Here is a 26,832-nt window from a genome sequence, read left to right as displayed (position 1 = left end):
ATTAGCCAGCAGGGTGGCTAAGCTCACCAAGTGGGATAAGCCACATTAACATGCATTACATGCGCACCATTCTACAGATTAACAGAGCTGAAAGGGATCTTGGAGGTCATCTAGTCCAACCCCCCCACCCAAGCAGGAGACCCTACACCATTTCTGACAGAGGGCAGTCCAGTCTCTTCTTGAAAGCCTCCAAGGATGATGAAGCTCCCACAACTTCCAAAGGCAACTTCTGTTCCATGGGTTGATTGTTTTCTCACCATCACACACAAGTGCCTTTATTTTTATTAAATTTATACGCCGCCTGTCTCACTGTCTCGAGCGACTCAGGGGGAGATTACAACAGTAAAAAAGCATGCAGGGAATCCTCTTCTTACGACCACAAATGAGCCCCAAATTTCCACTGGTCGCTGTGCCTGGACTCTAAAGACCCCTGGGAAGCCTGGAAGGAGGCAGGATCAGTTCAGGGCTGCAGGTTGATCCTTTGCACAGGATTTAGAAAAGGAAAGAAAGAGGCGTATTTGGTAGAATTTGCTGACAACCAGCAGCCAGCTTAATCTTCCGCATTAAAAACCAGGAGATTTTATTGCACTTTAAAGCCCAACTTGTTTATTTAGCACTTTAGCCAGATTTCTGGGGAATTGCAGCCAAGAGGCTTTTCCTAACATCATGAATTATTTTATTTTATTTTATTTTATTTTATTTGGGGGGGTGGGATTTTCTAAGAATTTCTCCCTGTGTCTTGCAGGCCTGGGAAGTTGATGCTACGTGGAGTGGAATCTCTTTGGTTTCTTGGCAACGCCGCTCTAGGAAGATTGGCTTCCTCTGGAGAAATGCCCTGCCGAAAATGGTCTGAATGCGGCGGCCGAATGGTGCAGTTTGGAATACATAAATTATCGTCTGTGTTCGTAGAAAAACAAGGCTTAGCGGAACAGCCAGGATGTAGCTGGTGGACCCCCGCACCGTGTTGCTTTTCTCTATTTTATTTTATTTTGTATTATTATATACTTCATTGATTAAACATGAAATTCAGTCAACTGAACCTTAAAAAATGCATCGCAAATACCATTGACCGGTGCTAATGGTTGCTGCCAGCGTCCTAGTTATCAACCAAGTATCTTCTTAAGATGTATGATTATTATTATTATTATTATTATTATTATTATTATTATTATTATTATTGGTTAATCTTTAGCCTTTGGGGCTGGTTGGTAGCTCAACAGCTCGAGTCCTAACCAAGGATCCAGGAACGGTTCAGGCAGCGTCGGAGGATATAAGCTGTTCCAAGTAGGGTGGTTTTTTTGTAGAATCAGGGTATTCAAGTCTGATAAATTCAGGATTTCCAAATAGCCAGGTAGCCCTTTGGGTATTGCTCAGTCAGCCAGATGTTCAGACTGGGTTTGGCATTTTTGTCTATGAGTCCTTACCAAAGACCCGGGATAGGCAAATCTGGATGTTTGATGGTGTTACAAATATTGCTGCAAGATGGAAGCTGTTCCAAGCAAAACTGCCTTCTGCAATTGACTGAGGGCAAATTTGTCAATGCCTATTGGTGCTGCTATTATTATTATTATTATTATTATTATTATTATTATTATTATTATTATTATTATTATTATCTCTTCTATTCAATAAACATGAAACTCAGTCAACGGAACATTTAAAAATGTACCACAAATATCATGGATTGGTTCTGATGGTTGATATGGGTTGCTGCCAGCATCCTAGGTATCAACCAAGTAATATTATTATTATTTTGTTTATTATTTTATTCTATTTCATTTCATTTCACTTCTTATTGGCACCTATCTGAACAAGAGTCTCTGGGCTTTTATTTGATGTTTCACGTCGGCTTGGATTGGATTCCGTTGTCCTTCATTTTAATCCAATTGTATTCTTTTTTGGTGTGATCTGTTTATAGAATGAATGACTGATTAGTTGATGTGATTTGATTTCTATCGTTGCCTGTCTCAACAAGGGATCCTCGGCTCTATCTGGTGCTTTAAGTTGGGTTGGATTGCGTTTTATCGCATGTCTTTTTAGTCCAAATACTTTGACCCCCTTTTAATTCTGTATTAGATTAAGGAGCAGAGAAGGGCCCGCTGGCAGCAGCCACTAGCTAGCTGATTGTGGATGAGGTGGATGGGAGACCACTCAGAAATCTCAGCTTGCAAGCTGGGCTGGAAAGTGAAAAAATTTGTGGAATGCTGCCCAGGGCAGGACGCATCATCAGGAATTGAGTGTGTCTCTGTGTAAGGGGCAAAGCGGGCAGGCAGGGCGATGCCTGGCACGCCACAGAAACGCTTGGGTGAAAAGGGGTTTCCCTCCGTGGATGCCAGGTGTGTCTGCTCAGGGCTACTGATGTGAAGGTGCGTCTCTGGCAGCTGGGAAAAGGCTACTTTTGTCTCTCCGGTTGAGTAGCTGCCTGTCGCTTCCAGCTGAGCTGCATGTCACCCAGTGTGTCTCAGCCTTGGGAACTGTAAGACAGGCGGACTTCAACTCCCAGAATTCCCCAGCCAGGATAGGATGGGATAGGATAGTAGATAGGTAGGCAGACAGATGATAGATAGATAGATAGATAGATAGATAGATAGATAGATAGATAGATAGATAGATAGACAGACAGACAGACAGACAGACAGACAGATATAGATAGGGAAATAGAGATAGGATAGATAGATAGATGATGGATGGATGGATGGATGGATAGATAGATAGATAGATAGATAGATAGATAGATAGATAGATTCATAGATAGATAGATAGATAGATAGATAGATAGATAGATAGATAGATAGATAGATGATAGATAGTTGATTGATAGATAGATAGATAGATAGATAGATAGATAGATAGATAGATAGATAGACAGATGATATACGGATAGATGGAATGATAGATGGAATGATTCGATATAGGGTGGATTGATAGATAGAAAGAATAGACAGACACAGAAATAGATAGATAGATAGATAGATAGATAGATAGATAGATAGATAGATAGATGGATGGATGGATGGATGGATGGATGGATGGATGGATGGATGGATGGATAGACAGACAGACAGACAGACAGATAGATATAGATAGGGAAATAGAGATAGGATAGATAGATAGATGATGGATGGATGGATGGATGGATGGATAGGATAGATAGATAGATAGATAGATAGATAGATAGATAGATAGATAGATAGATAGATAGATAGATGATAGATAGTTGATTGATGGAGGCTAGATAGATAGATGATATACGGATAGATGGAATGATTCGATATAGGGTGGATTGATAGATAGAAAGAATAGACAGACACAGAGATAGATAGATAGATAGATAGATATGGATGGGATAGATAGATGGGCGGACAGACAGACAGATGGAACAGCTCTGGCTCCAGAAGTTGTAGGTGCTCCCTCACTGGAGATTTTCAAGGAAAGATTGGACAACCATTTGTCTTGCTCAAGCAGGGGGTTGGACTAGAAGACCTCCCAGGTCCCTTCCAGCCCTGTATTTCTTTGAGTCCATAATCGGGACCCAGATTGTCGGGGGGGGGGAAGGCCGGCTCTTCAACCACTTAAGAGAGGGCTGTAGAAGTACTGTGAAGCAGTCTCTGCCTCGGTGCTATTGCTATCTTGGGCAGGGGGGGGCTGGACTAGAAGATCTCCAAGGTCCACGGCCGATGCTATGATTCTATGCTGGACACCTCAAGGGGGGTCCTGGGAGGAAGAACCCCACCCCACCTCCCCTGCAGTTCCAGGCTCCAGGCGCTGAGGCTTCACCCCCCCCAGGCCCTCCCCCCTTCCCATCGCTGCCTGCGTGGATTTCTTTCCCTGCCTGGGCACGCGGGGGAGGCCAAGGAGGGGTCTGGACGATGCCAACTTGGGCACGTAAACAAGGGCAGATGGGGAGGCAGGAGGAGCCCAGAGGCTGCAGGGATGAGTCAGGCGGGGCTGGGGGCGGCTCTCTGCCACAGAGGAGGTGCCTGCCTGTGTCTGCGTGTGTGTGTGTGTGTGTGTGTGTGTAGCCGGGGGGGCGGGCTTGCGCTGGCAGCCCCCTTTCCTCCCCTGCCGGTCCCATGGCACCTGCCTGGATGGCAAAGGAAGCTGGTTTCGCTGACAACGATACAGGGCAGGCTGGTATTTTGTTTTGAGAACAAGAGGGCTTGGCAGGGGGCGGGGGGCGGGCTAAGCGACCGAACCGCTGTTCCCCACCCAGCAGCTCTCCAGATGAGCAGGGCTGGCTGGGCAAGATGGGAGTTGGAGTCTCAAACATCTGGAGGTTCAGGAGGGCCTTCCTGCCAGCCAGGGGGCTGATCACCTCCCTTCTGAGTCTAATATGGTATTTTTCTCCCTTCCTTCCTTCCTTTCCTTCCTTCCTTTCTTCCTCCTGCTCCCTCCCTTCTTTTCTCTCCTCCCTCTTTTTTTCTTCCTTCCTTCCTTCCTTCCTTCCTTCCTTCCTTCCTTCCCCTTCCTTGTTCTCCTTTCTCCCTCTTTCTTTCTTTCTTTCTTTCTTTCTTTCTTTCTTTCTGTCTTTCTTTCCTTCCTTCCTTCTTTTATTTTGTATTTTATTTATTTCTGAGATTTGTCAATCGCTTACAAGATAATAGATATAAGTACAAACATGAGTAAATAAGTAGGAATTAATGGGGACAATAGGACAGGGACGGTAGACACAATGGTGAACTTATGCACGCCCCTTACAGACCTCTTAGGAATGGGTATTCTCTCCCTTCCTTTCCTTCCTTCCTCCTGCTCCCTCCCTTCTTTTCTCTCCTCCCTCTATTCTTTTTTCTCCTTCCTTCCTTCCTTCCTTCCTTCCTTCCTTCCTTCTTCCTGCTCCCTCCTTTTCTCCTCCCTCTATTCTTTTCTCTCCTTCCTTCCTTCCTTCCTTCCTTCCTGCTCCTTCCGTTCTTTTCTCTCCTCCCTCTATTCTTTTCTCTCCTTCCTTCCTTCCTTCCTTCCTTCCTTCCTTCCTGCTCCCTCCCTTCTTTTCTCTCCTCCCTCTATTCTTTCTCTCCTTCCTTCCTTCCTTCCTTCCTTCCTTCCTGCTCCCTCCCTTCTTTTCTCTCCTCCCTCTATTCTTTTCTCTCCTTCCTTCCTTCCCCTTTCCTCCCTCCCTCCCTCCCACTCCCTCTCTTTTCTCACCTCCCTCCCTCCCTCCTTTCCTTCCTCTTCCCTCCCTCCCTTGAGCCTTGGAGGCCTTCTAGCCAAACCCCCTCCTTCGTTGACCCAAAGAGGAGGGGAGAAGCAAGATCCTGACTCCAGGTAGTCCTTGACTTACAACAGTTCATTTAGTGACTGTTCAAAGTTACAATGGCACTGAAAAAGCGACTTAGGACTATTTTTCAGACTTACGATCAATGCAGCATCCCATAATCCAAATTCAGACGCTGGGCAACTGACTCGCATTTGTGACAGTTGCAATCCAGGCTCACAGGATTCCCTTTTGCGACCTTCATGACAAGCGAAGTCAACAGTGAATCCAGATTCACTTAACAACCATGTAATTCACTTAACAGATGCAGAGATTTACTTAATGACAGCAAGAAAGGTCATAAAATGGAGCAAAACTCAATTAATAACTGTTTCACTGAACAACAGAAATTTTGGGCTCAATTGTGGTCATAAGTGGAGGACTACCTGTATAACTTTACTATTAAAAAAGGTCCTGGCTGTGGCCTCTGTTTCTTCCTCTGCCACCTCTTGTGGTTGTATTTATTTTATTTTACTTTATTTATTTATGTAGCTTCTGCTTGGAACAGTACAAGTAGTCCTCAACTTATGACCACACTTGAGCCCAAAAGTTGTGTCTGCTACACAAGATAGTTGTTAAGTGAATTTTGCCCCATTTTATGTCCATTTCCTACCCTCCAAACGATGCTACAGGGCCCTGCACACCAGAACAACTAGACACAAGGACAGTTTTTCCCCAACACCATCACTTTGCTAAACAAATATTTCCCTCAACGCTGTCCAACTATTTAGAAAGTCTGCGCTACTATTACTATTGATCTTCTCATCCCTCCCCTCCCACTTATGACTGTATGACTGTGACTTTGTCGCTTGTAACCTTAGGATCTATACTGACTGCTTCCTAGTATGATTTGATGGCTTATTTGTACCCTGTGACTATCATTAAGTGTTGGACCTGATGATTCTGGACTCTTGACGGATGTCTCTTTTCTTTTATGTGCACTGAGAGCATTTGCACCAAGACACATTCCTTGTGTGTCCAATCACACTTGGCCAATAAAAGAATTCTCTTCTCTCCTGTTCTATTCTATTCTATTCTTATTCTATTCTATTCTATTCTTATTCTATTCTATTCATTCCCTCAACACTGTCCAGCTATTTACAAAGTTTGCACTACTATTATGGTTAATCTTCTCATCACTCCTATCACCTCCTCCCACTTGTGACTGTATGACTGTAACTTTGTCCCTTGTATCCTTACGATTTATATCGACTGTTTCCTCGTATGATTTGATGGCTTATTGTCCCCTGTGACTATTATTAAATGTTGCACCTGATGATTCTTGACGGATGTCTCTTTCCTTTTATGCGCACTGAGAGCATTTGCACCAAGACAATTTCCTTGAGTGTCCAATCACACTTGGCCAAGAAATAATTCTCTTCTATTCCTATTCTATTCCATTACATATATTTCTATTCTATTTTCTTTTCTATTCTATTCTATTCCATTCCATTCTATTCCATTCTAATTCCTATTCTATTCCATTCCATATATTTCTATTCTATTCCATTCCATTCCATTCTAATTCCTATTCTATTCCATTCCATATATTTCTATTCTATTTTCTATTCTATTCTATTCTATTCCATTCCATTCCATTCCATATATTTCTATTCTATTTTCTATTCTATTCTATTCTATTCTATTCCATTCTAATTCCTATTCCTATTCTATTCTTGCTGAAGCTTTCCCCTCTTTGACTTTACATGTTGGAAGCTGGTTTTCCTGGGCAGGTTGTGCAAGGCTTTGGACGATAAACTTTGCAAACCTTGGGGATTTGCCCAATCTTCTCCTCTGCACACACTCAACACAGACACACACCATGCACCTTCCTTAGTTATGCATCTTGCACAAATGGCCTAAGCAGACAGCCGGAAGAGTTAAAGTCGACAGTTGGCTAATTCTCTGCTGCTACTCTGCTATCTTGCCCACAATCCCAACCACCAATAGTGACTTCCCTATGGTCCGCACCCACCCCGCCCAGGCACCCCTCGGGTCTCGAACACGAGGAGCCGTCACGCTGCCAACTCGAGGCCCCGCCCCGGCCGTGACGTCAATAAAGCGCCTCTTTGTTTACGCATGCGCCCCCCGCGCCTCCATGGGAGTCGTAGTCCTCCGTCGCCGGGCGCCGCGGCGCCAAGCCGAGCGCAGCCCTCTCCCGAGGACTACATCTCCCATGAGCGCCCCCTCGCCTCCCTTGGCGCGTCCCCTTCGCAGCGGCGGCGCCTCCCTTGCCGCCATCTTGGTTTCCCGGGTGACTGGAGGAGCTGGCCGGCAGCGCTGGGCTGACCGAGGAGCGCGATGCTGGCCTGCCTGATGACCAGGCCCGGCCCGCCCGCTCTCACCAGGCTCCTGCGGGCCGCGGCCGGGCGCCCGCTCGCCAAACGCGGCACGTCGGCGCGGGAGTCGGCCTGCCGAGAAGACGCGGCCCGCTGGGCCGAGCGCGAGGAGCCGCGCTTCCCCGCGGCCGCCGCTAGGGGCCGCTCTGGACCCGTTGGGTCGGCGGAGGAGCAGCGCGGCGCCGAGCTGCGGAAGAGGCGGCCGGCGGCCTGTAGGGGGCGCCCTCTGGCCGGCGGAGAGCCCTGGGGGGGCTTATGGGAGCCCGGCGTGGCCCCCACGGGGTCCGTCTGGCTGCCCAGGCTGCCCCGCCCGGAGGAGGCTGGAGAAGAGGAGGCGGCCAAGGTGGGGGGCCCCCCGCAGGAAGAAGCCCCCGGCCGGCCTCGCTTGTGGCCCAACCCGGCGCCCGCAGGCCGCCAGCGCCGGAAGGAGAGCCGGGGTCGCCGGGCCAGGACGCCCGCCCTCCCAGCCTCGGCCCTGGCAGCCGCCGGGCTGGCCCTGTGCTACAGCCGGGGACACCTGGGCAAAGGTGACTGGAGGGGGCGGGGGCTCCTTGGGAGGGGAGGGAGGGGGACCCCCAAGACCCTCTGAGGACCGAGGGGGGGTCCCCTCTGCAGGTGACTCTGGCTTGGAAAGCCCCCCCTCCCCAAAAGTGCCCCTACGGGGAGGGGGGCAGGTGCCCCTGGCGTGGGGGTGCCCGTTGGATGGATTGGCACAGCCAGAGGGGACCCAGCCCTGACCCCCCCAAGAGGGTCTGGGGGAGCCTCCCCTTCCCAAGGGGAGGGGGGCTGAGGGGGCACTCCCAGGTCGAGGGCAGAATAGGTGGGACCTTGGAGGTCTTCTAGTCTAGGGGTCTCCAACCTTGGCCCCTTTAACCCTGGTGGACTTCAACTCCCAGGATTCCACCAGGCTTAAAGGGGCCAAGGTTGGAGACCCCTAGACTAGAAGACCTCCAAGGTCCCACCTATTCTGCCCTCGACCTGGCAGTGCCCCTCAGCCCCCTCCCCTTGGGAAGGGGAGGCTCCCCAGACCCTCTTGAGGGGTCAGGGCTGGGTCCCCTCTGGATTCCCAGCTGCCACCCTGCCCCCCTTCTGCACCTGGCATGGGGGTGCCTGGGTCTTGGAGGCCCTCAACCTGGGAGGTCACTAGGTGGAGTCCACCAGTCTTAAAGTGGCCAAGGTTGGAGACTCTCTGGAAATAGACAGACAGACAGACAGATAGGGATAGAATGAATAGACAATATAGATAGATCAATAGATAGCTGAGATAGACCAGGGTCTTCAAACTTGGCAGCTTCAAGACTGGTGGACTTCAACTCCCAGAATTCTTCCTCCAGTCATGTTAGCTCAGGGATTCTGGGAGTTGAAGTCCACCAGTCTTAAGCTTGCCATGTTTGAAGATCCTTGGCTTAGTGCTTCTGCGAAAGGCGGCAGCTGGTAGCACGGTTGCTTCAGGGCTGAGGGAGAGGCCAGCCAAGCCCCCCCCCCCGCCCAGGTTGCCTGGGTCCAGGGTGACACTGAGGTCCATGGCACAGGATATGGCCCACTTGACAGAGGCAGAGAGGGGATCTCGGGGCCCCAGGATAGGCAGTCCTCGACTTGCGACCACAACAGGGACCCATTTTGCCAAGCAAGGTGATTGTTAAATGACACCCCACCCCACCCAAAAAAATGTTCTGCGCCCTTTTTTTATTGCACAGTTGTTAAGCGAATCAGGCCATTGTTAAGCGAAACAAGTGAGTTTGGCTTCCACCGTTGATTTTACCTGCCAGAAGCCAGTTGGGAAGGTCACAAATGGGGGTCACGACCCTGGGACAGTGCAAGGGCAAGGAGTGACGACGAGCGTTCATTCAGCCACTGCCCGAAGCGCCTGAACGTTGACCACGGGACCGTGGGGAATGCTGCAGTGGTCGTAAGTGTGAGAGCCAAGATCATAAACCACTTTGGGCGGTCTTGTTGCAACTTCGGGCAGTGGCTAAATAAACAGTCGTAGGTCGAGGACTCCTCCCTGCTGCAGGTGGGCCTCTTCTCCTTTCCCTAGGGGGGCTTTCAGCGCTGGTCTCCTCCTCTTCCTCACGGCTCCTTCTCTCTTTCGCCTTTTTCCAGACGAGGCCCTCCTGGAAGCCGTGCGACTCAACAGTGTTCCTGAAGTGGAAAGGTGAGGCCTGGCGGGGGATGGGAGGGGGCAGGCGCTGCCTGGGGGTCCCTGCCAGCTCTGCACGCCCCTGTTGTGCCTGTGCTGGTGCCGAACGTGGAATTACGGGGCTCATGCTTCCTCTGAAAGAGGCCGCTTGGCTCGCTTGCTTGAGATAGCTATAGCACCTGGACGTATATGCTGGTTTATAAATGTCAGCCTGTTTCCCCCCAACAATCAGGATGGTGGATTTTACCCACCTCGGAAGGAGGGAAGGCCGAGTCAGCCTGGAGCTGGTCAGGATCGAACTCCAGGCTGTGGGCACAGTTAGCCTGCAATGCTGTACTCTAACCACTATGCCACCACAGCTAGATATAGATAGATAGATGATAGACAGATAGATAGATATAGATGATAGATCGATCAATAGATCAATAGATGATAGATATTGCTAGGTAGGTAGGTAGGTAGGTAGGTAGGTAGATATAAATAGACAGCAATAGCAAAGGTTTAATAGCAAAAGCACTTAGACTTATGTACCGCTTTATAGTGCTTTACAGCCCCCTCTAAGCGGTTTGCAGAGCCAGCCTCTTGCCCTCAACAATCTGGGTCCTCATTTTACCCACCTCGGAAGGACAGAAGGCTGAGTCAGCCTTGAGCCAGTCAGGATCGAACTCCAGGCTGTAGGCAGAGCTCCCTCCGGATCAAGGCCCCTCTGGTGCTTGGGGAAGAAAAAGTTTAGTATTTCTGTTCAGTATTTCTAGCATCCTGAAAAATAGACACGTTTTGACCCTGGCGTTTTTATGTATTTATTTGTTTCCTGCTTTTATTATTTTTACAAAGCTTAACTCAAGGTGGCAGACGTATATTTGTAAGCCCCCTGGAGTTATCGAGTGAGTTGAACAGCCATATAAATTCTCTTAAATCGATAAGTAAGGTATCTAATACTCCTTCCTCCTTCCTCCTCCTCTCCACAAACCCTTTCTAGCACTGATGATGTTCCCTCATTGGGTCATGAAATGTTTGCAAGAAAACACCAAGCTCAGAGAGCATCCGGAATCATCTCCTCCTCCTCCTCCTCCTCCTCCTCCTCCTCCTCCTCCTCCTCCCCACAACAACAACTCTGACGTTGGTTGGGCTGGGACGGAGAGACTGGCCCCAAATCACCTAGCCAGCTTTCACGCCCAAGGCAGGACTAGAACTCCCTGTGTCCTGGTTCCCAGGCCAGCACCCTCAATCACCAGACCCGACTGTCCCTCATCTCAGAGGCCTAGATTCCATTTCAACCGTCTTTGTGGAAGCCTCGGTTTTGGAGCCTTCGCTCTCCGTAGAACGCCGTCTGGCCCGGTTTTGGCGGCCCTGGAGGTGCTGGCTGGGGCTGGACGAGGGGCCCTTGGACCTCTCCCCGCTTGGGCAGTTGGCGGGGCGAGGCCGGGCCCCGCTTCCTTGCAGAGGCTCTTTGCGGCAGAGACGGGGGTTCTTCAGCCCGGCCCGGCTGGGGAACCGTAACCCAGGGAGGGGGGAGAAGAAATGGGATCTGCCCACCTCCCAAGAGGAGCGTTCTTTGTTCGGGCTCCGGAGTTCAAGTTTGCTGTTCCTTCTCCTCCTCCTCTCCCCTCACCTGCCGGGCGGGTGAAGCGCTTGGCTAGCAGCCCTGAGCAGAAAGTCAAACATGCCCTTTGGGCTTGGGCTTTCAAGCCACGGCTCCCGGAGTCACTCAGCCAGAACTCTGAATAGAGGCTCCATATGTCTTGGGCGGGGGGCCTGGGGTGGGTGGGGGGGATGCCCGGGGAGGTCTCAGGGTCATCTGCCTTTGCAGGGCCGGGGGGTGGGCGGGGGGACTGCTGAAGAGCCCAAACACATCCGGAATGCTGCTACGGGGCGTGGGGGGACACCCGCCCCATCCGAAGGCCTTTGGATCAGGTGGTGGCTGGTGCAGGTGGGGAAGGGAGCCGCCCCCGATTCCTGCGAGGGGAGGATCTGTAAGGGGAGCCCTCGCGTGGGGCTCTTCCTTCCGCCTACTCCTGGTGCAGGCAGGCGCCTCTGCTGACCACGAGGGAGGAGAATCTTCGTAGCTCGGGCTCCTCGGCGCTCTCCGAGCTCGGTGGTTTTGCTGGTGGTTTTCTCGCAGACGTTTCGTGACCCAACTCGGCAACATCTTCAGTGCTAGGAGGGAAGTGGGCTTGTGGAGTGGACGAGGAGGAGGACTGTGGGGTCCTTGGGGCTCTGGGAGCCTAGGGGTTGGCTTCCACATGTTTCATAAACCCAACTCAAGTCAGGGTGAGAGGAGGAGGACTGCCTCCTGGGGCCCTCTCAGGGGGTGGGGTTTTTTGATACCCCACCCAAAACCCTAGTGGAGGCAAATGGAAGGAGGAAGAGAGACTATTTGAAGCACAAGGTTGAAACTGTGGGGTCCTTGGTGCTCTCTGAGCTGGGTGGTTTCCTTGCAGACGTTTCGTGACGCAGCTAGGCAACCTCATCAGTGCTAGAAGGGGACGGGGTTTACTCTCATTTTATACCCTGGGGGCTTCCCCTGGGAGTGTTCTTGGGAGTCCTTTCATTAGGCTGTTTACATGAGTTGGTCGTTTACAGCTTGGTTGTTGGCCTGGTCTAAATCCACGGTACATTTCTACAGACACCAACAGGGCAAGCTACGTAAACAGGGATCAAACTCCCCTCCCTTCTAGCATGTGTGATGATGATCCCTAGTTGGGTCGTGAAACGTCTGCAAGGAAACGAGCTCAGAAAGCACCAAGGACCTGGTTTCTTCCTGATGTGTGTGTGTGTGTGTGTGAAATTGTCCCATCCTGGTGGGATGGAGATGGGCGGCTGAACCGGCCTCCGCCTCCGCCCCTACAGCCCCCGCTACCTGGTGCCTCTTCCCCTTGGTTGCATCCAAGTGGTGACTAGATGGCAGCAGAGACTGTCAAGAGTCACTCAATATTCTCCCGCAGGACCTTCGCTCTAGGAACGGAGGAACCCTGGGAACTGAAGTCCACCCGTCTTAAAGTTGCCGAGCTTGGGGACCCCCCCCTGCCGTAGGACGGCTCTCCGTAACGAGAGGTTCGGGGGATGCAGCTCACAGACTTTGCAGGCTTTGTGGTTATTTTAGTTAGCCATTCAGGGAGCTGCATTCGTTCTGTGTGGCTCCAGGTTGGGAGAGGGAAACCTGGCCTGGAGTTTACGCCTCTTCGGGGGTGCGGTTCCCCCCCCCCCCAATTCCTTGGGCATCCTTCCCTTGGAAATTGCGGGCGGAACACCCGCCGAGGTTGACCGGAGAATAATATTTAATTAGCAATAAAAAAATTGTCCTTGCTGGTAAATAACATCCGTCTAGGAGCTGAGCGCCGTCCGTCCCTTTATCGATCGGTCGTGATTAAATCGGACAGGGAATATATTAACGGCCATCATGAATCCTCCGGACATAAAATGCGGTCCTTTCACAGAGATGCTCAGCCGCTCCGCCTCAACAGGCTGGTTTTTATTTTTATTTTTATTTTATTTTAAAAAAAGACCGCCGCCACCCCACCTATAATTGAACCATCAAGCAGCACGCATTACGCTGCTCGCTGGAGCTGTGGGTTTTTTTTTTTCCCAGATCATCTTCGAACTGCCGAGCAACCTAGCTCAACCCGTTGCCCTCCAGAGAAAGTGGACTTCACTTCCCATAATCCTAAATTAGACCGGTGGGAACTCCAGCCCAAAATCCCCAGAGAGCAGCAGGTTGAGAATTTATGGCAGGGCTCTCCAACCTTGGCAACTTTAATCCGGAAAGACTCCAACACTCAGAATTCCCCAGCCAGCTTTGCTGGCTGGGGAATTCTGGGAGTTGAAGTCTTTCCGGCTTAAAGTTGCCAAGGTTGGAGACCCCCTGATTTATGGCATCATTGCTGAGTGAGCATCACAGGTTGATGTGTTGTGCCTTAGCAACTGGGGATAGATTCTGTTCAGAAAGACCTGACCCCAGCCTGGCCTCTTAAGAGCCTCGGTGGTGCATTCGTAGTCGCTGTAATTGAAGCATCCTTTTCCTCTTTTCCTTCCAAGCAGGTTGAGGAACCTTAAAATAAAAGATCCTATTTGTAGCTCAGGGTTGAACTGGGGGGGTCTTTGGTGCTCTCTGAACTGGGTGGTTTCTTTGCAGATGTTTCATGGGCCAAGCTGGGGAACGTCCTCAGTGCTGGGAGAGAGCGGGGTTTGTGGAGAGGAGGAGGAGGAAGACGAGGAGGAGGAGGAGAATGGCTGTGGGGTCCTTGGTGCTCTCTGAGCTGGGTAGTTTTCTTGCAATGTCTCATGACCCAACTAGGTAATATCATCATTGCTAGGAGGGAGGAGGAGGACTATGACGACTGTGGGGTCCTGGATGCTCTCTGAGTTTGGTTGGTTTTCTTGCAGATGTTCCATGATCCAACTAGGGAACATCCTCAGTGTTAGTAGGAGTGGGGTTTGTGGAGAGGAGGAGGAGGAGGAGGAGGAGGAAGGAATGAGAAAGAGAAAGAGAAAGAAAGGAGAGGAAGAGGAGGAGGAGAACTGTGGGGTCCTTGGTGCTCTCTGAACTGGGTGGTTTCTTTGCAGATGTTTCATGGCCCAAGCTGGGGAACATCATCCGTGCTAGGAGGGAGCGGGGTTTGTGGAGAGGAGGAAGAGGACTGTGAGGCCCTTGGTGCTCTCTGAGTGTAGCAGTTTCCTTGCAGATGTTTCTTGACCCAACTAGGGAACAGCATCAGTATTAGAAGAGAGGGAGTGTTGGGGAGAGGAAGAAAAAGGAAAGGAGAAGAAATGTGTGGTCCTTGGTGGAGGAGGAAGAGGAGGTCTCTGGAGTCGACGAGCTTAGCGGTTTTCTTGCAGACGTTTCACGACCTGACCAGGGAACATCGTCAGTACTGGAAGGGAGGGGATTTTGCAGAGTGAAGGAAGAAGAGGAGGAGGAGGAACAGGAGGACAGTGGTGCTCTCTGAGCTTGGATCTTTTCTTGCAGATGTTTCATTGCCCAATTAGGGAACACCATCACGGCTAGAAGGGAGGGGGTTTGCTCTCTGTTTATGTACAGTAGTACCTGCCATTTTGTTGGGATATGGTTTTTTTTTCCCCTCTATTGTTCCTTCATCAGGATATTTGTTTTCTGCTTGTCTGGTGTCCATCCATGCTTCTCTGGTTAGAGACGGCGGAGCCAACCCTCTCTTGGAGGACCTAAGTATAGTGAGCAGGGATCCCTGGACGTGAGGTTCCCGCTCCGGTGTGGGAGGAGGACGGCACTGTGTCTGTGGTCCTTCCCCGTTCTCCGATTTATCAACATTCCTCTGTATTTCTTCATTTATGAGGCGGCTGCACTTGCTGCGCAGCTAAATTTTGCAAGCCTGGGAGGAAAAACCAGAATTTGCTCCTCCGGCAGGCTTTACGGAAGGCAGAGAAATGCGTTTATGAATCACTGGGAACCGAAGAGGCTTTCGAAATATTTCAAGACCCCCCCACCCCTCTCTCTCCTTGAAATATGAAGCATGCTGTTTATGAGAGCAGTGAAATTGGTCGTTTTCATACTTTGCGTACTCCAAATGTGATTTATCCCCGCGATATTATTCAGATTCGTTTTGTTTACATCTTTTTAACAATCGCAAATAAAACAAATGTTGTTTTTAAACCAAAGCAAAAAAAAAAGTAAAAACCAGAATATGCACTGAAACTTTCAGACTTATAGCATACGATTAAACCCAAGTGATTCTCTTTGACTTAACAACCGTTATTAAAGTAGTCCAGCGATAGGGATCAGGGTTGCAGGAGCCCACGAGTGAAAATAGATGCAGAAAACGATCCTTTTGCTCATGTTAGAAGTGTCTAGAAATCAAAGACAGATAGTCCCTGACTTACGACCATCACTGAGCCCAGAATTTCTGTGGCTGAGTGAAACCATTGTTAAGTGAGCCTTGCCCCGTATCATGACCTTCCTTGCCACCATTGTTAAGTGAGTCGCTGCCGTTATTAAGTTAGTAAAATAGCTGTGTAGTGAATCTGCTTGTCAGAAGGTCGCAAAAGGGGATCGCCTGACCTTGGGATGCAGCCACGGTCATAAGTATGAACCAGTTGCCAAGCGTCTCCGTTTGGATCCCGTGGCCATGAGAGATGCGGCAAGGGTCATAGCTGTGAAACAATAGTCATACGTCACCTTTTTTTTTAGTGCCCTTGCACCCTGGAACGGTCACTAAACGAACTGCTACCAGTCGAGGACTACCTGTACTGTTGTAACATTGAGAACTCCCTAAATCCGTGACGGCACCCTACGGCACGCATGCCACAGGTGGCATGCAGAGCCGTTTATGTGGGCACGCGAGCCCCAGCCAAACTGACCTGCACTGCTCATGCACGCTCCTCTTCCCAGCTGAATACCGGCCCATTTGAGGCCGTTTTCGCCCTCCCGGAGGCTCGGGGGAAGAAGCCTCTGCAGCCTGCGGAGGCTGAAAAAAGGGCCTTCCGGAAATACCAGAAGTGCCCAAACGGGCCTGTTTTTCGGCCTGCAAAAGCTGCAGAGGCCTCCCTCGAGCCTCCGGGAGGATGAAAACGGCCTCAAATGGGCCAGAAATCAGCTGGGAGGTGCGCGCATGTGCCATCACTGCCCCTAAATGAGCAGTTTTGAGTCAAGGACCGGCTGCGAGGAGAAGGCAGGCTCGCTCTCTGTTTGGAAAACGGAAGGTTTGATAGGTTGCCTAGCGCAGGACTCAGAGCCGACGGCTGACTTTCCAAGAAAACGGGGCTCTTTTGAGTCTTTCGTATGCTTGGCGTCCAAGGGAAAACAGCAGCCAGGCTGCCAGCGCAGACTGGAAGCAGCTCTCTTGGGGGGAGGGTCTTTCTGAGCCCCTGCTTGAGCCTGTTTCACCTGCTGAGCCAGACTGGAATGGCAAAGCTGCAAATGGTCCCTGCTATGGACTCAGCCCCCCCCCCCGCCCCCCCAAGAAAGTAACCCTCTGGGCGATGTAATACGATAAGGAGCAATTAGCTGGTGGGGGATCCGGAGGGAACCCCCCTCCCCAAATGCAGCTGTTGGTGTGGATTCCACGGAACTGCGTCCTCAATCTCTTGTTGCTGCTGTAAACACAACCATCTGCCTCGTTGACATCCTGTGCTGTCTTGTAGACCAGGGGTCTCCAACCGTGGCCACCTTAAGACCTGTGGACTTCCAACTCCCAGAATTCCCCAGCCAGCAAAGGTGACCCCTGAATTGGATGGATGGATGGTAGAGATGATACAAGAGAGAGGTGGATGGATGGATGGTAGGTAGGAGAGAAGGAGAGATCATTGAAAGATGGTAGGTAGGTAGCTGGATGGATAAATGGATAATGGATGAGATAGATGATAGAAGAGAGATGGATGGATGATGGATGGATAGATAGATGGATGGATCAGATCAGGGGTCTTCAAGCTTGACAGCTTTAAGACTTGTGAACTTCAACTCCCAGAATTCCTCCTCCAGCCATGTTAGCTCAAGAATTCTGGGAGTTGGAAGTCCACAGATCTCGAAGCAGCCAAGGTTGGAGGCCCTTGTTGTAGACAATGGACGCAACTTCAAGAGGTCTCCAACTGTGGCCACTTTAAGACCTGTGGACTTCCAACTCCCAGAATTCCCCAGCCAGCAAAGGTGACCCCTGAATTGGATGGATGGATGGATGGATGGTAGAGATGACACAAGAGAGAGATGGGTGGATGATGGATAGGAGAGAAGGAGAGATGATAGAAAGATGGTAGATAAGTGGATGGATGGATGGATGGTAGATAGGAGAGAAGGAGAGATCATAGAAGGATGGTAGGTAGGTAGCTGGATGGATAAATGGATAGATGGATGAGATAGATGATAGAAGAGAGATGGATGGGGATGGATGGATGGATCAGATCAGGGGTCTTCAAACTTGACAGCTTTAAGACTTGTGAACTTCAACTCCCAGAATTCCTCCTCCATCCATGTTAGCTCAGGAATTCTGGGAGTTGGAAGTCCACAGATCTTGAAGCAGCCAAGGTTGGAGGCCCTTGTTGTAGACAATGGACGCGACTTCAAGAGGTCTCCAACCTTGGCCACTTTAAGACCAGTGGACTTCAGCTCCCAGAATTCCCCAGCCAGGACTTGCATCCAAGCATGTACTTACGACCTGATTCAAAGTTCTTACAATGTAGACATAGAATAACAAGAGTTGGAAGGGACCTCGGAGGTCATCTAGTCCAACCCCCTGCTCCAGCAGGAGAGAGTCTCTTCCAAATATTGGCCTTTACTTAGGATCGAACTCGCTGCCTCCTGATTGGGAGGCGAGAGCTCCACCTCTAGGTCGCCAGAGTAGTTTCTTCCCCAACCCATGGTTGCAGGACTGAATTTCAGGACCTGCGCACCTGGGCTGCCTTGGGACCCACATCAAGGTGTTTACTTCCGGGTTTGGGTGAGCCCAGGCCAGCCCTGACAATGTAAACAGATGAACAGAGTTGGAAGGGACCATGTAGGTCATCTAGTCCAACCCCTCCCGGCAGGAGACCCTACACCAATTTTTCCCTGCTCTGGATAAACAGGAGGCGCTGCGGCAGATCCTGCTGTTCCAGAGCCCCCAGACAAAATAGGACGCTTGTCATGTGGGGTCCTTGAGCTGGGGGGGCGTTTCTTGCAAACATCATCATGACCCAACTGGGCAACCTCATCAGTGCTAGAAGGGAGAGGGGTTTGACCTCTGTTTATATACAAGCAGCTTGCCCTGTCAGCGTTGGTGGGTACCCATGTACATAACCAAGGAGCTCTTACAGCACTGATGATGTTACCTAGTTGGGTAATGAAATGTCCGTAAGAAAAGAACTAAGCTCAGGGAAGGAGCCCGCCACAACCGCCCTCCTCCTCCTCTTCCTCTCTTCAAACCCCACTCCCTTCCAGCAATGATGATATGACCTATTTGGGTCATGAGACGCCTGCAAGGAAACCACCAAGCAGAGAGAGCACCCAGGACCCCTCAGTCCTCCTCCTCTTCCTCTTCCTCCTCCTCCTCTTCCCCTTCGCAATCTCCCCCGTCCTCCTTTCCTTGGGTAATGAAAGATCTGCAAAAAACAACAGCAATAGCCAAACTCAGGGAGCACCAATAACACCGCGGTTTCGATCCTGGGCTACAAATATTCCCTTCTGTGAGGCTTGTAGCGACTCCGCTGTTCCCAGGCCATTTTCTTAGGGGCTAAAAACACGCACTATTTGTCTCCTCAGGTTGTTGCAAGAAGGCGTCAGCGTGAATACCCGACATAAGCTTGGCTGGACTGCTCTGATGGTAGCAGCGATAAACAGAAACTCCAGGTAAAGAATTAAAAATATTGGAACTAAATGAACCGTCTCCAAAATTCACACCAATGTGAGCAGAAGCGAAAGAAAGTTCACAGACCCCCCAAAAAACCCCACCACATTCTGCTGAAAATTGTCTTTTATGAGGAGTTAAAGGACACCCTGGGTTGGGACTGAAATTGCGTTCGAAAGAAACTCTCTGGCAAGAATTCCAGACTAGCCAAGCCAAACAATTTCAGGTTTTCGAAGTCCTTGCTTTAAAACCATTTTTTTTAGTGACCTTCAAAGTTACAAGAGCACTGAAGAAAAGAGGCATATGTGACCAGGCCTCACACTTATGACTGTTGCAGCATCCTCATCATCATGGGATTAAAAATTTGGAGGCTTGGCAACTGCCAGGGGGAAAAATCACACTATTGGCAGGGCAAGCTACTGTATATAAACCAGGAGCACGCTCCACACTCCCGTTATACTGATGATGTTCCCTAGTTGGGTCGTGAAACATCTGCAAAGAAACCACCAAACTTCAAGAACACCAGGGACTCTCTGGCTTCAACCCCGAGCTACAGATATTCTCTTCCATTTCTTTCTCTCTCTCTCTCTCTTTATTCCTCCCCGGCCTGTGCCCTCACACCCCATAAGTTCCCAAGACCATCACCCACCCCCCCTTTTCAGGGCAGCTCTTCACACAAAGCCCTTGGTCCACAACTAAATTCAATTAACTTTTTATTGAAAGACAAAAAGGCAAAGAGGGAGAAAGAAATCCAATTTTGGGGGAACGCGGGACGGCCGGTTGGTAGCAGCTTTGATGCCACAACCTCTCCGGGGCGCTTGACTTAGTCGCAAGTTCATAAGCTCCCCCCCTTTCCCCTCCCCCCTCCCCAAAAAAGGGGGAGGAGGCTTAATGTTTTGGGAAAACATTGGTATTAAACAGGCAGACAAAGGCTGAATATCCGCTCTCGGGCGACGACGCTGCGTATCCGTGTGCCGAGTTCGTGTGTGGCGGCAACTTTGATGGGCGCCGAAGACAAGCTGGAGATCAGCACCTCTGCAGGGCCGGCCTCAGGACGGGGCCCGAGAGGCCTTGAATCTGTGGGTTTAACTTTGATGTCCTCACAGCCACAGGTTCCTCTTATTGACACGGCTGTGCAAGGGTGGGTTTAGCAGCCCCATTCCCCCCCCCACTCTTCTTAACCGAGGGACAATGGTCAGCAGTAGAGTGTGACCGTTGTTGACCATACCGAGGGACCAGCGGGGTGGAACGAGGTTTTGGGAGAAGGAGAAAGGCCGTTCATGCTACAGCGGTTCGTCCCAGATGGCCTTCCTTCCTAGCTTTCTCTCTGTCTCTCTCTCTCTCACACCGTTTTAACCCTGGAGGGATATTATTCCCCCAGCCTCTCCCTTCTGCCTGGTTCAGCCAAGGTGGACAAGATCTGCGGTAAACAAACGTTCTATCAGAATGACAACGGTTGGGAGGGACTTCAGGGGTCCTCTATCCCACCCCCTGTTCAGACAGGAGGCCCTATACCATTTCAACCATTCCACGGCTGTCCGGTCTCTTCTGGAAAACCTCCAGTGCTGGAGCATTCACAGTTTCTGGTGGCAGGCAGTTCCACTGGTTAATTGTCCTCCCTGTCAGGAAATTCCTCCTTCATTCCAAGTTGCTTCTACTCCTTGGTTAGTTTCCATCCGTTGCTTCTTCTCCTGCCTCTTCAGGGGCTTCGGAGAATAGCTTGACTCCCTCTTCTTTGGGGCAGCCCCTGAGATATGGGAACCCTGCTATCATGTCACCTGTAGTCCTTTTTTTCACTAGATTAGATATATCCAATTCAATTCAGCTCAGAATAGAGCCGGAAGGGACCTTGAAGGTCTTCTAGTCCAACCCCCTGCTCAGGCAGGGGACCCTATACCATTCCAGACAAGTGGCTGTCCAGTCTCTCCTTAAAAGAGCACCCACAACTTCTGGAAGCAAGTAGTTCCACTGGTCGATTGTCCTCCCTCTTAGGAAGTTTCTCTTTAATTCCAGGTGGTTTCTACTCCTTGGTTAGTTTCCATCCGTTGCTTCTTGTCCTGCCTTCGGGTGTATTTGGAGAATAGTTTGACCCCCACTTCTCTGGGACAGCTCCTCAAATATTGGAAGAGCAGATATCATGTCACCCCGGTCCTTCTTTTCATCCAACTAGACCTACCCAATAACAGAACACCGGAAGAGGACCTCCAAGGTCATCTACTCCAACCCCCTGCTCACAAAGGAGACAATTGTTTCAGCCCAGCGACTGTCCACTCTCTTCTTAAAAATCTCCAGGGATGGAGCATTTACAACTTCTGGTGGCAAGTAGTTCCACTGGCTGATTGTCCTCCTTTTAGGAAGTTTCTCCTTAGTTCCAGGTGGCTTCTCTCCTCGGTGAGTTTCCCTCCGTTGCTTCTTGTCCTGCCTCTTCAGGGGCTTTGGAGAATAGATTGAGCCCCCCTCTTATTCTTTGGGTCAGCCCCTCAAATACTGGAAGACGCTCTCGTGTCTCCCCCAGTCCTTCTTTTCATTAAACCCAGGCACCCCCAATTCCTGTAACCTTTCGTCGTAAGTCCCAAAGGGCCTTCTTCCAAAAGGACTTCTCCTTCTCCTTCTCCTCCTCGTCATCCCAGAAGCCCCTTCAGCTCTGGCTGGATGGTGGAGAAGGGAGGGATCGGTCTTCCCGGCAGAGCGGAAGGAGCTTCTGGGATGAGAAGCGAGACACCTTCAAGGAAGAACAAAGGAACTCTTAAAAGAAATAGGTTAAGAAATGAGCAGAAAATATACAACGTAACTTTGAGAAAAGGGCTTGAGAAAATTAATAGAAAATATGTAAAGAAATGATAGGATGTGAAACTATCTGTGAAAGACGAATGTGCAATTAAGGTCATGTTTGTATGGAAATGTGAAAACCTGCAGTCATGCTGTTCACTAAAAAAAAGATGTGTGTGTATATATATATATATATATGTGTGTGTGTGTGTGTGTGTGTACACACACACACACCTACACTTACTTTCTTAAGTTTTCGTGGGTACTTACATGTACGGCATTCAGCTTTGCTCGGGTATTTTCCCACGTCATAGTAGTTGTGCTTTTAAAGTTGTAGCGACATTTCAGCAGAATTTCATCTGCCATCATCGGGCTTCTGTATTGTGTTCATCTGTGAGTCAGGCACTCTTGAGAAGCACAGATTAACCATCGCTACAACTTTAAAAATATACATACATACATACATACATACATATATATATATATAATGTATGTTTATGTATAAATATATATATAAAATATATGTTTTCTTATGTTTTGGTGGGTATTTATATGTATGGTATTCAGCTTTGTTCATATATTTTAAAAGCTGAATAAAATACATACATACATACATACATACATACATACATACATACATACATATAAAGAAAAACAAAGAAACTCTTGGGAAAAAAAGCACCTTTGGGACAGTCTGGATGAGGGAGAAGGCATCCGTCTTTGTAGGTTTTAGCCATTTTTTTCCCCGCAGCACCCTTGTAACTTTGAATGGTCACTAAATGACCTGTTGTGAGTCAAGGAGCACCTGTGCCGAGACAGGCTCTCCCCCCCCCCCCCATCCTGCTAAGGTGCCAGGGGGGCTTCTGGCTTGAGCAGATGACGGGCATTCTGACAGGTTGGAGGGGGCAGGGGGGGCGCAGCCCAAGAGCAAAAGAAGGTCGACTTGGATCCGATCTAATAATTGATACGTAATTATCTGCCTGCTTTTGTTAAGCTCCTCCAGCCGGGGGGTTCACCTTCCCCGGGGGGCTCCCTCAGCAGCTGGCATGCCGCCCCCCCCTCCGTCCCTCCACAACACACACACACACACGCACGCAGAGCTTCCTTGCAAGCATCGCCCACCCACCCCCCTCGCAGCAAAAAGCACTTACTGTCATTGATTTAACTGCCTGGTGAACTTTAGTTAAAGGCTGCCCTCTGGGGTCAGGGCAGATTGCTGTGCCTGCAGATGAGGGCCTTTGTGGGCTAATGCAATTAAGGCCTGATCAGCAAATTAGAGGCCTGATTGGGAGAGGCAACGCACAAGCAGTGCTGGAGCTGGGGAGGCTGCACCCTCCCCCCCTGCCAGCTCGAAATGACGAAGGACGCCTCTTGCAAGAGCCGCTCGGTTTAGGGCGCACCTGCCCAGGCTGAGTCCCCCTCTTCCCACCCCCACAGAGGGCGCCCTGCAAGGATCGGTCACCTACTCCACAGGAACTACGAGAACACCCTGGGCCTCCAGGCAGTCCTCGCCTTACCACCGCAATTGCTATTAGCACGTTGCTAAGAGAGGTGGTTGTTAAATGAGTTTTGGCTCTGTTTTACGGCCTTTCTTGCCACGGTTGTTAAGCGAATCACTGCAGCCGTTTAAGTTAGCAACATGGTTGTTAAGTGAATCTGGCTTCCAGAGAGAGAGGGAGGGAGAGAGAGAGATATAATAGATGACAGAGAGAGAGATACAGTAGGTATATGATAGATGGAGAGAAAGAGAGAGAGAGAGACTGTAGGTAAACGAGGAGGTATGTAGGTAGGTAGGTAGGTAGATATAGATAAATGATAGATGGGGAAAGAGACTAGATAAATGATATATAGAGAGATAGGTAGGTAGGTAGATGGAGAGAGGGAGAGAGAAAGAGAGAGAGAGATACAGTAGATAAATGATAGAGAAAGAGAGAGAGACTGCAGATAATTGATAGAGAGCTAGATGGATGGATAGATGGAGAGGGGGGAGAAAGAGAGAGAGAGAGATATGATAGACGACAGAGAGAGAGATACAGTAGGTAAATGATAGATGGAGAGAGAGAGAGTGTGTGTAGGTAAACGAGAGGTAGGTAGGTTAGGTAGATATAGATAAATGATAGGGAAAGAAAGAAAGACTAGATAAATGATATAGAGAGAGCTAGGTAGGTAGGTAAATGATAGATAGATGGAGAGAGAGAGAGATAGAGTAGAAAACTGATAGAGAGCTAGATGGATGGATAGATAGATAGAGAGAGGGAGAGAGAGAGACTGTACTTGGACCCTTCTCTTCTGAGCAGTGGAAAATGCCCTCCATTTCAGAAACAAAAGACGTGTCTTATAATATTTCTTTCCTTTCCGTTTGCTTGAAATTCCTCCATGAAAGGCACTCCCACTGGTTTCCCTTTTAGGTCCTTCAGCCTCGGTTGCAAACCTTTGGTTTCTTTACCGTTCCTTCCTCCTCCTCCTCCTCCTCCTCCTCCTCCTCCTCCTCCTCCTCCTCCTCCTCCTCTTGCGAGCCCCCTCCCGGTACCCCCTGGGTTCTGGGCCTGCACGTCAATGCAGTCGAGACGCCAGGACTGCGCCACTCCCCGCCCAGCTTGGCCAAGGCTCATTCCCCCTGCAAGCTGGGCTCTGTTTTTTGGCTCCCTGCATCATTGGGACAGGCGCCCTCAAATACCTGCCGTCCTTCAAATGCCAGGCTGGCTGGCGCTGAAAAACGGGAAGGATTCGGCCTGGCCCTCGGTCGGGGCAGTTGCTTGGAGGGCAGCGGGGCCAGGAGGACGGGAGTCAGCTGGTTCTGGCCATCTCCATGGAAGTGAGCCGGATCCACTGGACAGGAACCGATCTGCAGAACTAGGGAGTGGCGGAATGCCTCCTCTTCCTCCTCCCTTGGGTTAGAGCAGGGGTCCCCAAACTTGGCCACTTTAAGACGTGTGGCCTTCAGCTCCCAGAATTCTCCATTTCCAGCATAGCTTGCTCTCTTATAATCACGGGTAGGATTCAAATGTTTTAACAACCGGTTCTGTGGGCGTGGCTTAGGTGGTGGGCGTGGCTTGGTTGTCATGTGACTGGGTGGGCATGGCTTGGTGGTCATGTGACTGGCTGGGCGCGGCCAACTCAACATCCCTCACATCGAGCCACGCATCTCCTCACCTGGCCTCTTGTGACTGTGGGGATGCTGCAACAGTCGTAAGTGTGAAAAACGGTCATAAGTCACTTTTTTTCAGTGCCATCGTAACTTTGAATGGTCACTCCACACAAGCAAAGTACCAGCAAAGGAGGAAAAAACTCCAGAGAGGTTCCTGAGACAGGAAGTCTAGTCCTGCCAAGAATGCAATAAGGGTCAACGGAGAGGCAGTTTCTGTAAGCAACATCAGAATGTTTCCTTCCTGCCTTCCTTACAGGATTAGCCCTGTAATTTCCTCTAGCCACCGGTTCTCCGAACTGCTCAGAAGGTTAACAACTGGTTCTAGGTAGATTCTGGGTAGAATCCCACCCGTGCTTGTAACCCCTTCCTCTGCAATCTCTCTCCACTTTAGGAGGTTAAGAGGAAAAAGAAACAGACATGGCAGGCTGGGGAGTTCTGGGAGTTGAAGTCCACCAGTCTTAAAGGAGCCAAGTTTGGGGACCCCTGGATTAGAGCCACAAGGCAAGAACGGCTGCCCTCTTGAATAAATGAAGCCACCCTGGAAACGGATCGGCCTGGCTTTCCTAGTATAGTTACCAGGAATTGCTTAAAAATACCCAGACATCTTTCCCGGTGATTGTAGGAAACAGTTTTAAAATACGCCAAAAAACTCTACTCTTCAAAAAAGGCTGCCTTATGTTCCCCCCACCCCCCTTCGTATCAAAGGACTTCAGTCAAAAGTGACTATATTATGTATTTGTTATTTATTTCATATCCTGCCTTTATGATTTTTCTATAAACAACTCAAGGCAGCGAAATAACTAATTCCTTCCTCGTCCTGATTTCCCAACAACAACCCTGTGAAGTAGGCTTGACTGAGAGAGAGGCCCAAAGTCAACAGCTGGCTTTCATATCTAAGACAAGACAAGAATTCACTGCCTCCTGGGGATCGGACCAAGTGCCTACGTGGCTGCCTCCCTATCCCCTTCCTTCCTTCCTTCCTTCCTTCCTTCCTTCCTTCCTTCCTTCCTTCCTTCCTTCCTTCTTTCCTCCCACCCTTTTTTCTTTCCCCGCTTCCTTCTCTCCCTCTTTCTTCCTTTTCCTCTCCCTCCCTTTCTCCCTCTCTCCCTTCCTTCCTCTCTTTCTCACTCTCCTTCCTTCCTTTCATCCATCCATCCATCTTTCCTTCTCTTCCTCCCTCCCTTTCTTCCTTCCCCCTCCCTTCTCTCCCTCTCTCCTTTTTCCTTTCTCCCTCCCTCCCTTTCTCCCTTCCTTCTCTCCCTCCCTCCCTTCCTTCTCTCCCCCTTTCTTCCTTTTCCTCTCCCTCCCTTTCTCCCTTCCTCTCTTTCTCACTCTCCTTCCTTCCTTTCATCCATCCGTCCATCCATCCATCTTTCCTTCTCTTCCTCCCTCCCTTTCTTCCTTCCCCCTCCCTTCTCTCCCTCTCTCCTTTTTTCCTTTCTCCCTCCCTCCCTCCCTTTCTCCCTTCCCTCCCTTCCTTCTCTCCCCCTTTCTTTCTTTTCCACTCCCTCCCTTTCTCCCTCTCTCCCTTCCTTCCTCTCTTTCTCACTCTCCTTCCTTCCTTCCTTCCTTCCTTCCTTCCTTCCTTCCTTCCTTCCTTCCTTCCTTCCTTCCTTCCTTCCCTCCGCCCCTTCTTTCCTTCTCGCCAGTCCTTTCCAGCCTTCCGCACATCTGGCCTCAGCCTCTCTTCTCTTCTGCCCCCACAGCGTGGTGAAGGTGCTGCTGGCAGCGGGAGCCGACCCCAACCTGGGAGATGAGTTCAGCAGCGTCTACCAGACGGCCAAAGAGAAGGGCATCCATTCGTTGGAAGGTAACCAAACTCACACCGCGCTCAGAGGTCTCCTCCCCACCTCAGGATCCCCTGGAGCGTAGGACTTCCTCTCGGTCTTCCTAAATGC

At 50.1% G+C, this 26,832-nt stretch overlaps 2 protein-coding genes across 6 annotated transcripts in view; both read left to right on the top strand.

The window, feature by feature from the left end:
• The window catches only part of ANAPC15 (anaphase promoting complex subunit 15), a 416,731-nt gene that overhangs the window by 192,131 nt on the left and 197,768 nt on the right, over nucleotides 1–26,832 (top strand). The gene's annotated exons all lie outside the window — the stretch shown is intronic.
• The window catches only part of CLPB (ClpB family mitochondrial disaggregase), an 83,672-nt gene continuing 64,176 nt past the window's right edge, over nucleotides 7,337–26,832 (top strand). For 3 of the 5 annotated variants that reach the window (XM_087936884.1, XM_087936883.1, XM_087936881.1), the window contains exons 1-4: nucleotides 7,338–8,117; nucleotides 9,694–9,745; nucleotides 18,933–19,019; nucleotides 26,641–26,744. In XM_087936884.1, the coding sequence (XP_087793010.1) occupies nucleotides 7,553–8,117; nucleotides 9,694–9,745; nucleotides 18,933–19,019; nucleotides 26,641–26,744 (808 nt within the window). In that variant the 5' untranslated portion in view covers nucleotides 7,338–7,552. Of the gene's footprint in view, nucleotides 8,118–9,693; nucleotides 9,746–18,932; nucleotides 19,020–26,640; nucleotides 26,745–26,832 lie in introns of all 5 variants that reach the window. The other 2 variants (XM_026722485.2, XM_087936882.1) reach the window with 2 other exon arrangements.

This window comes from Pseudonaja textilis, chromosome 7, assembly GCF_049901715.1.
Source record: "Pseudonaja textilis isolate UNSWEBS1 chromosome 7, rPseTex1.2, whole genome shotgun sequence".
Lineage (NCBI taxonomy): Eukaryota > Metazoa > Chordata > Lepidosauria > Squamata > Elapidae > Pseudonaja > Pseudonaja textilis.
Note: the sequence above shows the minus strand (reverse complement) of the source record. Positions and strands in the feature narration are given on the sequence as shown.